The 17,932-nt window shown below is 45.8% G+C and overlaps 2 protein-coding genes and 1 long non-coding RNA gene across 3 annotated transcripts; 2 read left to right on the forward strand and 1 right to left on the reverse strand.

Moving 5' to 3' along the window:
• The first annotated feature begins 665 nt into the window (after positions 1-665).
• LOC101075421 (gonadotropin-releasing hormone II receptor-like) lies at positions 666-5,136 on the forward strand. The gene is made up of 4 exons (XM_003977700.2): positions 666-917; positions 1,726-2,212; positions 3,314-3,515; positions 3,857-5,136. The coding sequence occupies exons 2-4, from the start codon at positions 1,727-1,729 to the stop codon at positions 4,270-4,272; spliced, it is 1,104 nt and encodes a 367-aa protein (XP_003977749.1). The 5' UTR covers positions 666-917; position 1,726; the 3' UTR covers positions 4,273-5,136.
• A 132-nt stretch (positions 5,137-5,268) lies between these two features.
• On the reverse strand, positions 5,269-17,520 carry LOC101075201 (immunoglobulin superfamily DCC subclass member 3). The gene is made up of 14 exons (XM_029844797.1): positions 17,467-17,520; positions 13,914-14,219; positions 13,028-13,172; positions 12,725-12,855; positions 12,426-12,563; positions 12,179-12,337; positions 10,840-11,005; positions 10,513-10,763; positions 10,243-10,407; positions 9,230-9,418; positions 8,824-8,937; positions 8,579-8,705; positions 8,393-8,504; positions 5,269-8,243 (listed from the first exon to the last, which is right to left on the reverse strand). The coding sequence occupies exons 1-14, from the start codon at positions 17,513-17,515 to the stop codon at positions 8,172-8,174; spliced, it is 2,124 nt and encodes a 707-aa protein (XP_029700657.1). The 5' UTR covers positions 17,516-17,520; the 3' UTR covers positions 5,269-8,171.
• On the forward strand, positions 10,217-11,275 carry LOC115251683 (uncharacterized). The gene is made up of 3 exons (XR_003890206.1): positions 10,217-10,321; positions 10,503-10,684; positions 10,857-11,275. It is a non-coding gene; the product is annotated as an uncharacterized lncRNA (long non-coding RNA).
• Positions 17,521-17,932: the final 412 nt, after the last annotated feature.

Here is a 17,932-nt window from a genome sequence, read left to right on the forward strand (position 1 = left end):
GAGAAATATGGGCACAATTTATTTCTCATTTTGGTTGTTTTCCTCAAGTAAGTCGTTGTATTGATAGTTATATTTCTAAAAATTACAACTAAGGAGCTTTATATTTTAAAGAGTGGTTTGAGTTTGACAAGAAAAACTACAGTTGACCACAGTGTTCATGTAATGCATAGCACAGAACGCCAGTTACAGTTACAATCTAATATCTAATAGTATAATAGGGCAATATAACTACTGAATTACACACCAGCAGATACAGCGCTGTGGTTTCTGTTGGTTACCATGGAGATGGCACCATCTATTGGTCATTGATGGTTTGAAACCAGGCTACGAAATGTGTATTTGTCAATAACCAGGATTAATCATTTTATTTAACGAGTGAGACGAACATAATGAGGTAATTTAAATGACCTTTATTGATTTTACTGGATCGTCTGTAAATCATTAATACGTCGTTATTATCTGATGTTTTGCTTTATTAAACATTTACAGTTACTGAGACTGGTTTTCTCCTATCTATAGTATCTAAAACTATTACTGCTGCAGTAACTATCCTAACTACCCACCCCACCGCCCACACACACACACACACACACACACACACACACACACACACACACACACACACACACACACACCTCTGCAACAACAGCTCTGACGTCATACTCCCTAATTAACCAATCAGCAGTGTTCCTTGCGGCTCCGGGTTCATCCACGATGGACTAAATGGTCTTGAGAAGGGCAGATGTTTGATCCGAACACATTATGGTTGATCGATCCTGTGGATGGATCCTGTGGATGGATGGTGATCAGGTGAAGGACAGACGAGCGGGAAACCAAAGTCTCCAGGACGCGGATGATTCCGAGTGTTCATCTCTTCCTTAAGCCTAAGAGTCCTGGAGCCCCTGCGGACCCTCCAGGTAAAGACACTGCGGATCTGCCCAGCATCGATGCGTGATCAACTGATATCTAGTGAGCGTGTGCGTGTGTATGTGTCGATGATTTCGGGGGAAGTGATACCCCCCCCCCCGTGATGTGAGCAAGTGATAAAAAAGGAGGAAAATCGGTGAAGGTCGGAAGAAGAATCACGACACTGCGTCAAAGCAGGTTCGGTTCTTCATTTTAGCTCCAACCGGATTCAGCGCTTTGACGCATTGGCTCGTGAATGAATACAGCCGGCAGGGGGCGCCATCGGCCCGCCCGGCGGCTCTAAAGCGTGGCTCTATCAATGGACGCAACAAACGCTCGACCTCCGGGGCTGAGAAAAACTACTGCGCATGCTCCGTAGCCCCATCGGGGCCGAGATTGCGTAGTAGCGTTTCCAAAAAGCGCGCCAAACTACTGCTCGGGTTCCCCCGGCATCACTCGACAGTTTCCGTGGGTTGTATTATAATATATGATAATTTACAAAATATGATAATATATGATAATAAACAAAAAAAAACTGCAAAAAAAACCTAATATCAAACAGGGAGGTATTTCTGTTAGAGGTGTTAATCTGTGGAAGATGAATGAAGTAATAAAATAATGAACGTTGTTAGTTGACAGCACGATGTTAATTGACAGTATGTTGTTGGACAGCACATTGTTTGTTGGTAGCATGATGTTTGATAGTATGTTGACAGTGTTGATTGTTGGCTGATTTCTCTTTAAATCATTGGCCTTATTGCTTGGTTGACGTCACTGTTCCTTGTGTGACACCACTTTGTGACATCACTTTGTTTTCAGGATGTCCAGAAATGTGTCCATTCTTCTCCCTCCTTCTCCGTCTTCTCCATCGTGGGAGGTTCCATCCTTCTCTGTGGCAGCACAATGCCGCGTTGCCACCACCTTGGTGCTTTTTGTGTTTGCTGCAGTGAGCAACTCGGCGGTCCTGATCAGCGTGTTTTGGGGCCGCGGTTACCGCCTTGGCGCTCACCTGCGGCCAGTCATCGCCAGTCTGGCAGCAGCAGACCTGATGATGAGCTTCATCGTGATGCCGCTGGACGCCGTGTGGAACATTACAGTGCAGTGGTACGCTGGCGACATCATGTGCAAGCTGATGTGTTTTCTTAAGCTGTTTGCGATGCACTCGGCGGCCTTCATCTTGGTCGTGGTCAGTCTGGACCGCTACCGGGCGATCCTCCATCCACTGGACTCTCTGGATGCTGGAACGAGGAACAGACGCATGCTGGCAGTGGCGTGGAGTCTGAGCATGCTGCTGGCGTCTCCGCAGGTACGCGGCACTCTCCACCCAGATTAAACGTGAAAACTATGAATTACGACAATCATTTTTAATTGCATCCTGTATAAAATAGTATATAATTCATCCATCAACATTACTGATTGACAGAGCCAACATTAGACCAGCTGAGCTCTCAGCTGTCAGGCTTAATTCCTACGCTTGAAAGCACATGATACCAGTTACCAGATCCAAACACATTCCAGTTTTCGGGTCCATCCACAATGTAATGTGCCGCTGAAGGAGGGAGCACCGCCAGCCTGATCTGTCACTGATTGGCTGATACGACTACAAAAGGAGGCGATAGACGACTTGAACCTCTGGCAGGACACAAACTGATCCGTGAGCAACCTAACATTAGTGATCTTGAACACACATCTTTCCCATGATGCAGCTGGGCACGAACAAAACAAGACTCAGAAACACACACACAGACAGACAGGCACGCACACACACACACACACACACACACACACACACACACACACACACACACACATACACACACACACACACACACACATACACACACACACACACCCTGTATTTCTATCTCTGTGAGGACTTTCATTGGGATAAATCTTAACCCAGCTCCTAACGTTAACATCACAACTAACCATAACCCAATGCAAACTTTAACATTAAAACCAAATCTTAACCCTCAAACAGTCTTTTGAAATGAGAGGAACAGCCAAAATGTCCTCACTTTGCTAGTAGAATGAGGATTTATGGGTAATCAAGGTGCCAGATTGGATCCCTACATTAACAGGAGATCTTGGACAGATATGATGTTGCTCATCCATTCTTGTGGTGGTTGTGTGTATTCCTGTGCAGTTTTCTTCTTTGATCCATAAGTATGAGTTATGGAATCACGAAGATTCTTCCTCGTCCCTCGTAGACAACTTTAATTTACATATTTCTGCCATATGAACTTGATTCTGAGATGCATTAAAATGTCTTTAATGCTCCAGTCAAAGAACCTGTGTGTGTTCTTTGGTTTTTATTACGTTTTATTACGTAATATAACATGTGAGCACTGCTGTTTAACTGTGACCGCATCAGTCATCCTTCATTTCTGGCTCTCTTCATCCTCAGCTGTTCATCTTTCGGGCCATTAAAGCTGAAGGAGTGGACTTCACTCAGTGTGTGACCCATGGAAGTTTCCTGTATCTGTGGCAGGAGACAACATACAACATGTTTCACTTTGTCACGCTGTACGTCTTCCCGCTGCTTGTCATGATTTTCTGCTACACCCGCATCTTTACCAAGATCAATGGGCAGATCCACAAGAACAAAGGTGTGTGAGTCACCTGTATCACAGAACAGAAACTGCAATGTTCATCGGCAGTCTGGAGCAACCATACAACAATCTCCCACTTCCAGAGAGTTGTACCGGTAACCTTGACAACAGGAATGGCTGTAGAAGGCTGTAGAAGCTTATTTCTGTTAAATATCAGAGGCTGACTTCATTGAGCCAGGTGGTTTTAGCCCCAATGTTAACTAAGCTAATAAAGACTACAGCTAAATATGGGAGTTTTAACCTTCAGAAGCTACAGGATAAATGCTGACTATGAACATTTGTTGTGAAACAAATGGCTCCATGGCGATCTTGAGCTGAATTTTCTTTGTTTTGTGCAGATAATGAAAACTGCCTGAGACGCAGCGGAAGAGACGTTATCCCTAAAGCCCGGATGAAGACCCTCAAGATGTCTGTGGTGATTGTTAGCTCATTTGTCATCTGTTGGACCCCGTATTACCTGCTGGGGATCTGGTACTGGTTTCACCCCGCTATGATCCAGCACACGCCAGAGTACGTTCACCACATGCTATTTGTGTTTGGAAACTTGAACACGTGCTGCGACCCAATCATCTACGGGTTCTACACACCATCCTTTCGGGCTGATCTGGCTGATGTAATGGCGTGCTGCTGTGGGCACAGGGCGGCCGATGCCTCGCCGCGCTCGGTGGATCGTTTGTCCGCTCCAGTTGGTGGAGCTGCCATGGAGATGGAGTCAGACCTGAGCTCGAACCAGCAGAGTGGGAACGCAGGCTAAGATTTTAGCTTAGCTTTGGATCATTGTCTCCACAGTTTGTTATGAACATCTGCATTTTCCTGTCAGATCTATTTCTTTATCTGATGAGGAGGAAATAAAGGTATTGTAGTTCAGGACAGGTGGAGACAAATGAGATCCACACATTTCAAATTTGTTTGTTGACCGCATCCTCCCTTTAAGGGTCACAGGGCCCTATGTGAGCATTTGTGGGTTAAGTATCTTCCTCAAGGTCACCTTGCCCGTGCTCTGAAGGAGTTCTGGCTTAAACCAAGAAAGCTCTGCTTCTCAGCCCAACAGACTGAGCTACAACTGCCCACAGTTCAAATTCATCCGAGAAAACCAAGCAAAAGACACAGCATCATCGTCAACACCCAGACTCCATTGATGGCCTCAATTAGGACCCTTGATCAGGACCCTTGATCAGGACCCAAGATCAGGACCCTTGATCAGGACCCTTGATCAGGGGCCACAGCTGAAAAATGTACCGGATAAATTCCATCATTCTGGAGTGAGGATGTAAAGATAACTCACGGAGGAAGATGTAAATATATGCTTTAACCCTTCAGGAACTGAATCATGTTGTGCATCTTTGATCAGTGTATTGATTAAACTTACTGGTGACACTTCTCACTGGTCTGAACTGGTCTTATGAGACCAGTAAGTTAACCTTCTTTTACATGATGGTTAAAAAAAGAACTACTTGTCCTTTGCCTGGTTGTTGATTGTGACAGAAAAGAGTTTGTTGATCAAATTCTATGGTTAATATTTAGTGTGTGTAATATGTATGTAATTACACAGATATAAGCACATGCAGTGGTGGCGTTGAAACCCTCATTTTAATAAATATACATATGTTGATCAGGATTTTGTTTCTGTTTTGTTTGATTAATTCACCCAACAAAGGTGATGAAGAGGATGGTGAATGGGTGTGGAGGGTGGAAGCATCACCATGTTTATGTAGAAGATGAATTATTAACCAGCCTGAAGACCTGTTCATTCAGAAAAATGTCTTTATTTGGTGGAGTCAAAATCAGAGCTGCAGAGGTCAAGAAAGGAAACTTCATTCCAACATTCAGTTAGAAAAATATGCAATATTGTAATATTTAATCATGACAAAGAACGAATGCCGAAATAAATAAACCTAAAATATCAACGTAGTTGTTCACACAACAGATGCACCTAATTACAGGTAACAACAGGTAGTCTCATCACCTGTAACTGCTGTAAAGTGGAGTTAATGGAACTCATTTCCTTCCTATCGCGTGTGTGTGGGGGGTGTCGTGTGTGTGTGTGTCTGGTGGGGTCACGTGTGTGTGTGGAGTATCGTGTGTGTGTGTGGGAGGGTGTCACATGTATGTGTGTGTGTGGGGGGTGTCAAATGTTTGTGGGGTCTCACGTGTGTGTATGCATGTGTGGTGTCACATATGTATGTGTGTGCACGTATGTGTGTGTGTGTGTGGGTTGCACAGCTTGCTCTCTGCACACTCCTCCAGACTTCAGCTGACTGGACCACAGTCGCAGCATTTAAAGCTTCCAACACAAAAGCACTTATAGAATCCTTATTAACGTTAAAGCCTCTTCTCATTGGTTCTAGCACTTCTACTTCCTATATTTCTAGGTTTTTGTTGGTTTTTCCTTCTAGCTGTGGCACAACATGAGGTCCATCTTAAAACCTCTCTGAACGTCTCACATCATACGCACACTAACAAAGTCATTTGGATGAGAGAATTCAATGGTCATAACTCATGTAATAACAACAGTAATAAACACACATATGAGCCATTTGGCAGCTTGTGTTCCAGCAGCATTCCATTGGAAACTAGTGGAACTTCTACTGACTACAACAGAATCAGAAGTTTTTGGTTTAACAGCGTTCGGTTGAAAAAAGGCAGCTGCTCATCTTTGAGCTTCCATTACTGAGGAAGGGCCAACTCTGACGCTCACAGTATTGGACCGTTGGGACCTCAACACACAAACCTTTGAGTCTCTGACAAGGTGGGCTGAACACAGTTATATTAAGAGGAACTATGTCGTTGTTACATGTTGACATGGAGCCTCCACAAACACTTTTATTCTGGTCACTTTGACACCAACATGGATCTCAGATTTTTAAATGTTAATCGGTGCCACTGACACAAAGTCACCTGGTCAAGCCAACATTAATTCTTTAAATGTGTTTTTGTACTCACTAAAGCTAAAACAGCAATGGATGCCTCCAGGCTGTCCTATTCCTGTAGCATCACAGTTAAAGGTTCTATCTGGTTCTATCTTTTAATAGTTGTGTGTTTATCACAGACAGGACAAATCCATGCTTGAATGTAGATCCATGGTTCACCAACTTGACTGTGAGCTCATCCTGGTTTGCTTGTAAAGACTTATAAAAGGTTTGTGTGTTGGAAATCAGTGGGTGTATTATATATAGAGGTATTTAGCAAAAATTATCTACTTCAGAAATTCTCCCTTTTAATATTTACATTAAAAATATCTGACATCTTCTTTTGGTTATCTTAAAAAGTTAAATGTTAAACTCAACAAACTACAAGTCCATGCTGGTGTGTCTCACCTGTATTGACCCCAAACAAAAGAACAGAAACACTATTTAAGTGTGAAATGGATATAAATCAAATCAAAAGTACTTTTTGGTTTTGGTTCAGTTAAAGCATTTTTCAGGCAGGCGAAGCACGTTTATGGCAGGAGCAACCCTAAAGCCAAAGATGGAAAATAAGTAATAAACTGTAAAATGTTGATATCTTTGGCCATCGATCAGCTTGGTTTTCAGAAGAACTTTTTGGACTTGGCTGATGTGGTGAAGCCTGAATCTCCTCCACAGATTCACAGAAGTCTCACCTGTTTTGGGCCGCTAACGTGGCATCCACAAGCTTCTGGGATGACCCTTTTGGCTTCTGGAGAGCCAGCTTAATAGAATGACTTCATTTTTGGTTCCTCTTGTGTATCTCGGGTGCTTCTGTCAAAGATCCTGTTGGGTGCTAGCTGAATTCTTCCACTTTGTAAAAGGGTTAGAAGTCACAACATCGTACTCTCCATATCAGCTCCATATTTTCAAGAGCAATTACATGTGAGACCTTTGGTATTCTGTCACGATGAAGACGTATGTAGTTTGGTTCATTGGTTCGTGGTGAGGAAGTGGGAGCCGATCTGGAAGACTCAACACTGATGTGACGTATATGCTCACTGCAGGAGAGGGTCAGGGGAGCTCAGTCTCACTGGTGGAATGCCACATCCGAAATGGGCTTTGCTTCAGGCTCTCCGTGGTCATCATCCATCAGCACTCTGGACAGGTAAGTGGCAGGCACGGTCTACTGGCATTGGCACAGGTTGGGGACACAGCCCAGTGGAGGGAAGATTTTTGGTCTCATGGTTGAACATGGCTCAGACGTTCTCGTCAGACTGAGGTAGTTTTCTTTGGACTTGTGCAGCATTTGAAGAGCCGAGTGAAGAGAGTCTCTTCACACCATTCCTCTAAATTTCTCATGAGATTCTTGTATCTATAAGGCGTTTGCAAAGGCCGCTAGGTTTTTGTTGTTGCAGCAACACTGAAGGCAACGTTCAGAGGTTTGTCACAGAGAAGCTAAGAGAGTTAGGACAAGGGTTGAGATGAGGAATTCATCTGGGTCATCAGACCATGCGGCATATCCATATTCGTCAGCTTATCTGAGGAGCCCTGAGAAAACTAGGTAATAAAAAGACTCCTCAGAACTAGTGCTGCTATCAATCACATGATCAGGGAGGAAAGCTTTGGTTGTAGTTGGGATCAAGGGTAGGGAGGGTTGGGCAAAAACTGGGAGGGGCTATCAATCTGTAACAACCAATGATCTGGCTGAGTGGGTTAGGCACAGTGTTGGAGGGGGAGAAGGGGCTGTGTTTATTATGGACCAGTGTTAGCCAGTGCCTTGGCCCGGTGAACTTGAAGAGTGCTCGATGATCACCTGACACTGTGATGGGTAGACCTCCTGAACATGGGAAGGTTTGCACAACAACACAGAGAGAAGATCAGAATCAGCTCTGGTATGGGATCATTCTGAACAACTGTAGGGATGAATGTGGAATCAGGTGGATCACGAGTTCAAATCATCTCAATTATACGCATTTGTGTCTGTACCTGCAGCGAGGGCTCCACTCGCAGGTGCTTCACTCTGTCCTTGACGCCATCGTGACCTGCTCCGTTTCTTGGTACAGACCAGCTGCCCTGAGACCCTTTACTGCAAAAAAGGCTTCAAAAACATTGGAATATCAGGATGGATTCACGTAGCTGTTTAGGTGAAAAGAGGTGAAAAGGCGTGCTCACCTGTGCCGGTATCCAAAAACCAGGAAGAGTACACAGAAGATGATGCAGGCTGTGCCGATGTGGATGCCGATGACGACGCTGCCCAGCGACGCCTCCTCGTCACTGCATTGACACGCCCGTTTTTCTCCTGACATCAAAAGCATTCAGATCAAAGCAAGATCTGTGGGTTTGTGATGTGCCTTCGCTGACGTGTTGTAATCCTGATTCCTGAACCAAACACGGTGACTCCATGACAGTTTACCTACCATCATTCCTGTTGCTTGTGGCACCCTCTCCCAGTGACACCAGTCTCTTGGAACAGTCACTCTCTCCATTTCCATTAAAGGCTACCAGTTTCATCTCATATACAGCAGCAGCTTCTAAACAAGAACACGCATGCAGAAATATGATGAAATGGTAACGGGAGACGCGACACGTATGAACGAACCCTGTGAAATGACTGACCGACACGTTCAGATAATTATTTGCTCAAATGTAAACTACAGAGGACAGGTATGAAGAGATGATTGACAGGCTCTACATATTGGTTGTTGTGGTAACACTAAAGCTCTATTAGGTTTGGCCTTGCATGTTAAAGGTCATCACGGTTAAGGTCACACACACACACACACACACACACACACACACACACACACACACACACACACTCACCTAGATTGGTGATGGTGTAGGCATTGACATGAAAGGGCAGCTGGATTGGTCCCTGGAAGATGGTGTGGGGGACCCTGCGGTACGACAGTCTGAAGCCTTCAGCCTTCCCTGCTTTACTTGGAAGCTCCCAAACAACCTGCACACTGGTGGAGTTCAACACCCTGATGTAGAAGGTGGGAGGAGCTGGAACTGAATGAAGAAAACCACGAGAGAAATCAACGATGGTGGTGATGATGATGAAGGTGACGGTGATGATGGTGGTGGTGATGATGATGGTGATGATGATGGTGAAGATGACTGTGAAGATGACGATGATTACTATGCTGACGTGGTGAAGATGATGAGGGTAATGGCAATAATGGTGGTGATGATGACGGTGATGATGTGATGAAGATGGTGGTGATGACGATGAGGCTGATGACGATGATGAAGATTATGATGGTGATGATGTAACTGATTACGATGATGACGTGATGATGAGGGTGATGATGATCATGGTGATGATGACGGTGGCGATGATGGTGATGATGGTGGTGACGATGATGACGATGGTGGTGATAATGAAGATGAAGGTGATGATGATAATGGTGATGATGACAGTGATGACGATGATAACCTGATGATGATGGTGGTGGTGATGATGACGATGGTGGTGATGACGATGATGAGGGTGATGAGGATCATGGTGATGATGACGGTGATGACGATGACGGTGACGATGATGATGATAACGGTGATGATGATGACGATGGTGGTGATGACGAAGATGAGGGTGATGATGATAATGGTGATGATGACGGTGGTGGCGATGACGGTGACGATGATGATGATAACGATGATGATGATAACGGTGATGATGATGGTGATGGTGATTAAAGCTAACTGTAATTTCAGCTACCTACACCATTTCTATGGCAATGAAGGTCTGAGCTCTGATTGTCACCAACATGTTCTATAATGAGTTTCATCTGTCATGATGTGATGAGTTGATCAGGTAGGATTGGAGACATTACCGCCCCCCAGTGTCGTGGACACCACAGTGTGAGACTGCTGGCTGGCTCCCAGAGGAGAGTAGGCCTTCAGGTAGAGCAGGTAGGTGGTTCCTTCCTCAAGGTTGTTCACGTCGTGTTGGAAAGAGCCTTTACTTATGGCTTCCTGCAGCTCTAAACTGTCTGGCTCTGAGTCACACACACACACACACACACACACATACAGAGTTTAGTGCATTTGTGAAAATGTTTCTGCATATGTGTGTGTGTGTGTGTGTGTGCAGTGACACCAACCTCCTATCTTGCGGATGTGCAGGACGTATCCGATGATGCCGTCAGTGACGTTGGGGGGTGGTTCCCTCCAGGAGATGTGCAGGGTGTTGGTGGACAGAGGGGTGGCTGTGAGCCCCTCAGGGGCCGCCGGCAGGTCTTTAACCATGGCGACGGCCAGACGAGCGCTAGCCTGGTTAGTACCGGCACTGTTCTCCGCAATGCACTGATAGATAGCTTCATCCTCTGAGCTGATACGGGTCAGAACCAGAGTGCTACACAAAAAATCGGGAGTGGGGAGGTTATGTTGTGTCTGAGTTTATGAACTCATTCTCTTGTAACACCTTGTACCTGTTGTTGTTGGTCAGTCTGACGTTGTGTCCAGGCATCAGTACTTTGCCGTTCTTCAGCCAGACCAGATGCGGCTCTGGGACCCCTTGGGCCACGCAGGTGAACACAGCACTGCCCCCTGCTGGTTTGGACACTGACTGCGGCCACTGAATAAACTCCGGTGGGGCTACAGAGATGAAACCGTTGAACAAGAGGTTTCAGTCAGAAAATAAGGAGGAAAAAACATTTTAGTAAAACATAATAAATAAATCGAAACTATAAGTTCCAAAATATTGAAAGGAATATTAAAAAGTGTTACTTTATGTTGTAGACGGTGACACCAAAAATAAGTGTTAATAAAGATGGGTGATATCCTTTTTATCACTCTGTTATCATAATTACCACTTTGCCATCATGCTAAAGAGTCTCTCATTCAATTAATGATTTCAGAATATTCATGTCACAATTAACGTGTGTTTTGAGAGAGTAAAATAGAAGTATATTTTTTATAGTGTAAAAATGATCGATGTGTAAAAACGAAACTGTCCATATGTGCATCTTATACTGAGAAAGAAGGGATGTGTGTGTGTGTGAGAGAGTGTGTGTGCATGCGTGTGTGTGTGAGCCTGTGAGCTCTGCAGACCGCAGCTGTCACTCATGTCCAACTGAAAAAAGGGGGCGGGACTATTTAACGCCCCTTTCTGTTGCTGGTCATCATCCTGTTGTGTCTGTCCCTCTAATGGGAATCTGTCCGTCTTCGGTCCTGACACTATTCTCACAGGCCTAAATCCTTCTGCTGGGGTCAGGGTCAAAGGTCAGGGCCAATTTCACCCAACACATGTGCTCCTCTGCCGTTTCTCTTTTGTGGGGTCCTGCTAATCTTCAAAATCTCAACTTGAACCCATCGTCATCCTCGTCTTCACACTAATCTCAAACAAATCAATTAATTAATGATTTTAAACTGTTGCTCATTAAAACTTTACTTAAAGATTACTAAAATTACCAAAAACCTACAAAATGTTTCAAAGTATTTTTGTGTGTTCCTATTGTTACCATAGAAACAGATGGCAAAATGGCTCCACAGCAGCCAGACCAGTATTGTCCAGTAACAGATCCCATCAAGGCCAAGGTGTCACCAACATCTCAACATCACCACAAAAACATCCTTCATGCTCACATGAGCATGAACACGTGTTCGTGTGTTCATCTCTGCTGTTGTTTTTAATGCTGTCAGGAGCCAGAGATGCTAACTGAGCCGACATCCAGTTATAAACCAACTGACCCAGGTAAGAATTGTGATAAAAAAAGAGAAACTTGTGTCAGAAAGTACTTCTGAATATGTGAGCTTAACGTGATTCACCTTGTACCACGAGTCGTCCAACCGCCGTACGCCTCATTCTGGTCCCGGGACGATTGGCGGCACAAACATACACCCCGGAGTGTTGAAGGGAAACATCTGAGATCATCAGATTTCCTGTCCCGAGAACCTGGATTCCCTCCACTCCGATGGATCGTCCATCTGATGGCAGCCAGAGACAACCCACTGATTAGCATAGCAAAGACCAGGTCGCTGACAGCTACGTAGGCTTAGCATTTTGCTGCGTCACCTAGCCTGCTCCAGGACACAATGGGCCTCGGGTTTCCTGTGGCAATACACTCCAAGATGGCCGTCTGGTGTACGTTGATGGTCAGATTCTGGGGTCCAGAAAGGATGACGGGTTCTTTGTAGATTCTGGGAGCGCCACCTACAGACAGACAGAAAACAAACATTTAGATGAGAGCACAAAATAAAGACACCAGAATGGGGGGGGGGGTGGGGGGGTGGGGGGGCCTCCTTCCCACAACAGTTCTTGTAAGCATCAAAACATTGTGTAGTGTCGCCGTGGTTACAGACCCACGCATTTACCTGTGACGTTGAGCACCGCCTCGTGGCTGAATCGCGTGTTTGCTATGTTGCTGGCGACACAACGGAAAATCCCAGCATCCACCCGTCTGACGCCCGTCACCTGGAGAACTCCGTTTGGCAGAAGAGTGTATCTGGACAGGCAGGTCAGAGGTCAGAATCTTTGTGACATGGTGAACACAGTCAGATACAAATCACCACTCCTTCTGGTGGCTGTTTCAGAAATGTGGTGTGGACAGGGTTACCTAACCCTGACCCTAGGATTAACCATTCCTCTATCCTGACCTGGTCACTGCCACATCGTACCTGCTGTCAGTGGTGTTCAGAGACACTCGGTTCCTCTCCCAGCTGATGTTGGCCTCTGGAATTCCATTGATCTGGCACTGGAGGCGAGCGACGCCGCCCTCGTCCACACTCATGGATGTTGGGTGGGTGTGGAACTTGGGAAGAGCTGAGGAACAAAGAGGATTTTCACTGGTGGAAATGATGAACCAGAGAAAAGCTGCAAGAAAGTCCAGAGACCCAGTGGAGACCTGCTGTGAGCTGCAGAACCACCAAGAACTCTGAGGGAACTTTTAACCAGGTCTTTGAAAATACTGACGCTGCAGCTTTATGGACCTCGTTCAAACACACAAAGCATGCACACATGCACATGCACACAGAGCAAGAGAGCTCAGACAGCCAACAATAATCAATAACAGTGTATTACCCTGCGAGGACAGACCTGCAATCCAGAGATCATCTCCATGGCAACTTATTGTGTTGAAGACCCCTAACAAAGCCATAAGTCTCGTGGATGAAGGGGTAGAGACAAGATCTATTTATCCTACAGTTGAGGAACTATCAGTGTCCTTCTACCTTTGCCCTGTGGACTCAGTGCTGAGCAACAGCTAGCTAGCTTGCTAGCTGCACATCAGCGGAGAGGAAGGAGCTGTAGAGGCTCATTAACACGGCCCAAACACCTACTGGTTGACCTCTAACCGCCTTGGTAGGACATCTGTCTCAGGAGAGTCCACAGCAACCTTGGAGACCCCTCCCATCCTGGTCACCACCTTTTTGAACTGTTGCCCCCACTGTCATGTGACCCAGCACCCACCACTGCCTGGGACACCTACAAACTCTGGGCAATATTCTGTTGTATTTGTGACGATAGTAAAGGGTTTCTGTCCTCGCTACGTGTTCTTGTACTTACATGCCAGAAGGACTTTGGCCTTTCGACTGACCAGCATGCCGTAGCGATTTTGAGCGGCGCAGTCGTATTCACCGATGTCGCCGTCATTCCCGTCTTTGCGTTTTTGGAAGCTCTGGATTAACAGCGTGCCATTTGTCAGCACCTGAACTCGTGGGCTGGTGGGTAAAGGGACCCCATTCCTACGCCACGTGATCATGATGGGTTCCTCGCCCTGGACCCGACAGTCCAGCATGAGCTGACGTTCTCTCACAGCGATGACATCACTGGGCTCCAGGAGGAAGGACAACTCTGAGGCCAGACATCCACCTGAGGAACAAGGAGAGACAGGAGAACATTGGAGTGATTCTAACCACCGTGACCCTAATCTAGGCCAACTCCATCTTAAAACAGAACCTTTCAACACCTGAGAAGCTGTTAGGACATGGAAAATGGTGACTTTCCATTGGGAGTACCTTTACCCTCTCCATACTCTCTTTGGGTCACTTTTTAACTACAAGATAGCACCGGTACCATAATCAGCCCCACCACAATGTAAGTGGTAGTCATAGCAATGACGCACAAAATGGCTGATTATCACAGCGAACACAGGAGCTTTTGTTCCCGAGTTGGTTGGAGGCAGCCAGACGAAACGCTGCTGAAACGTTCAGAAGAATGTGAGATCTTCAGAACCTGGACGACCAGATGATGTGAAATGCTCAAATGTGATGAATGAGGGTGAACTCCATTTTATTTTTTACTGGAACAAGTTGGCCATTTCTCATCGTTATCGTTTAATTTTCCAAAAACATTTTAATAACTCTGTACGACACCTCTCAGCCAAATTAGGTCCTCAACCTCGAAGTGGTCCACGGACCAGTGTAGAGTACCGACGGTGTGAACTCACTGTTAATGTCCTCACTTTGCTAGTTAAACCTGGTCCTTACTAAGTAGCATGGCCACAAACACCCCCACGCACACACACAGCTGAATTGATGGATGTTCCTTTGGTTCCTGTGGGTGATTGCAATGGGGCTGAATCGACACAGAAGGGGCAACAACAATACCGCGGGGGGGTGGGGATGGTGGAGGTCAAGTTTAGGAGCGCCTCCACTGATTCAAGAGGCCAGTTGTGACAATCGTATTGTGAATATGCTTATTTGCACCCGAGCCACAGCAACCCCTGTTAAAACCCCGTCAGGCACTCCAGGCCACCATCTGCCCCTTCTCCCCCCCCCCCGCATCTTTTCAGCTCCATCTCCGAGGTGACTTTCCCATGACATGGGAGCTCTCCGCCGTGCCCTCGTCCCTCTCCTCGGTGACCCCGGTGACACTGCCATCTCCCCGTCTATTCTGCTGTATGCAAACAGCCTTGAACCTTTGGAGCAGCCGTCTTCACCCCAGCTGTGGAGCAGGAACAATGCACAGTTGCACTTGAACCTGCAGCCCGTCTCCTCAGAGTCTCCTCACCCTCGCCTCGGCTCAGGGGAGCAGAGCTGGTTCTTCAGGCCAGACCATCAAACGGGGACAACAACCGCTGAACTTGACTTTGGCTCTGAAATACCAGACTGAGGGTTCCTGATACATGAAGTTCAGACCACTTTTGGACCAGACTGGGCCCTTTTCCTCTTACATTCTTGAAGAGGAACAAAAAGATCCACCGACCGATGCTGTAGCCTGAACATTAGAAATCGGCCATCTTTGATCCGATTTCTAAAACACAAGCCCCTTTAGCAGATCGGTGCTGCTACATGCTAACACACCCTCAATCACCTGTCAATCGTCACCTTTTCAGGTAACCAGTCTCCCCAGGAAAACTTGAGCATCTGTCCCCTTTTGAAACAGGTCAAAGCTGGATTGATAGAAAACTACAGACAGCTTGAGCCCCCTGATGAGCACAAACCGTCCTGATAGAAACAGATGGATTCTGCTGCTTTCACTGTTTAACCAGTTTACACTAACTGGTTTTAACTGGTTAGGGGGCTTTTCGTGCCACTTTGAATCTTTAGGTACCTTTTTTCTGTTTGTTCTTCATCATGGGCGATGCAGGTCGCAGCTTTAGCTCAATACACTGATAACGTCATGAGATTCTTTTGGGGAGCAGATTGGTAGTTGGGGGGGGGGGGTTGTTGCTTCTCCCAGAGTTCCTCTGGGGTCATGAGAGAGCCAGATGTAAGGAGGATGGATGTGGAGGTGGGGGTGGGGGTCCAGACTGAGCTCGTCTTCCCTGAACTTCACCTCAGAGCTTTTGTCCATCTTCACTTGAGAAACATGTTGATTTATTGTCTTGTTTTAAAAGGTTAATTTGTATCAACTCAGATTCTCGCTCCTAATTGTTTATCAGTTTGATGCTTTTAGCCATTAAAAGTGTTTCAGATATTTTAGACTTTGTGCTCTTTTTGTGTAAGAACAGATAAGTTCATTCCTTTTTGATGATAAATATTGATTATTTAGTCATAGTAATCTAATTTCTTTAAATTAGATTTTTTTTTACCCCTGTTAATTCAGGTTTTAATCCTGTATATCAAAAATTGCATTTTGTTTTTGGTGTTTCACAAAAATATTTGTATCATAATATCAAATTAAGATTCAGTTTTTTTGTACTTTCCCACAACTTTTGGATTAATTTTCCAAGATGGAATGTTTAATGTGAGCTTGTTTTCTGTGTTTGATCTCCCCTCAGCCCCAGGAAATGTTCATACCAGCTAGCATTAGCATTAGCTAAAGCCCCTCACATATAAAGATGTTAGCTCCTTTTCTGTGAGGGTGTCAGAAACAAGACCCACCGCAGGGTCTTTGTTCCCTTGGTGTCAACCCACGAGTCTGAGAAGGCCTGATGGGGAGGACACGGTCATGTGCAGATGGGGGGGAAGGGGGGGTACAACCTGCTCCTCATCTTAAAAAGGTCTCAATCTGGGTATGGAGGTGGGGTGGGGGTGTTATGGAGATGAGAGTGTGAGGGTCAGGTCACTGAAAACGGGTCCTTCAGCAGCCCCCATCCTCTGACCAGGATAACCCAGAACCCTCCCCCTCCTAAAGGTCAGAGGTCAGTGACTCTAACCCCCCCCCCCCCCTTCCAGCATCTGCACGGCCCCCATTCTCATGCAAACCTCTTTTGTTGTCATTTCTGACAGAAATCATGGAAAGTCTGAAACAGGAGATCAAATCTTCACTCATCGTTTTTTCCCCCAGACGACAGAAACGGACACAGAAAAGTTCCCCTTTCAGAACCTACAGCCAGGTTCTGCTTTTGGGTTCCCCAATGCTGGTACTGGTAGCACTGGTGCCACAGGCCCGCTGATCAATAATGGTGACTTTACCAAATGTGAAGCATTATTTCACATTTGACGAGGCTGCAGAAAGACGGCGTTTAAATAAACAGCATCAGGAGCACAGAGCAGTTGTTGATTTAATATCAGAGTCGTTTTATGCCCCAGAATTTATATTAAATGTTCTGCTGGTGGAAAAATCAACCTGATTTTCAATCAGCTGAATCTAAACACTGAAAAAGTCAAAGCAACAACAAGAACTTATAAATACCGATCATTGGGATCCATTAGGAATCAGTCAAACTTACTGAAACTGAAGAAAACTGTCAAACACGTCACAAAGGTTCTTGGTTCCATTTTGATTTCTTCTCTTCAGTCCTGACTTAAAGCTTCTGATCCACAATCATTAGAAAAATCCAAGTGATCCAAATGGATATTCCAGCTCCGTCCGCTCACGTCTGTCTTTGGTGAAAAAGCTAAACTTATTTGTTTCTATTGAACCATCGGTTTGGTTTTGTCGCTCTTCATCCCCAAAGGATGCTGGTCACGTTCAAAGCTAGGTGGGAAGTGTAGGGAGGGTGACGACGCCGGACGGACCCACTCAGCCCGGACTCTCATTGTTGTCAGAGGACAGACGACCACGAAAGGTCAGTCCTGTGTCAACCAATCATCAGCTGCCCTGGCGGGAGGGGGCGGGGCTTAGCTTCAGGCACTGCCGAGCATTTAAACTTGAGAGGGGGCTTCTCGTTAAGAAGCTGACCACTCTCTGGTCCC

Source organism: Takifugu rubripes, chromosome 12, assembly GCF_901000725.2.
Source record: "Takifugu rubripes chromosome 12, fTakRub1.2, whole genome shotgun sequence".
Lineage (NCBI taxonomy): Eukaryota > Metazoa > Chordata > Actinopteri > Tetraodontiformes > Tetraodontidae > Takifugu > Takifugu rubripes.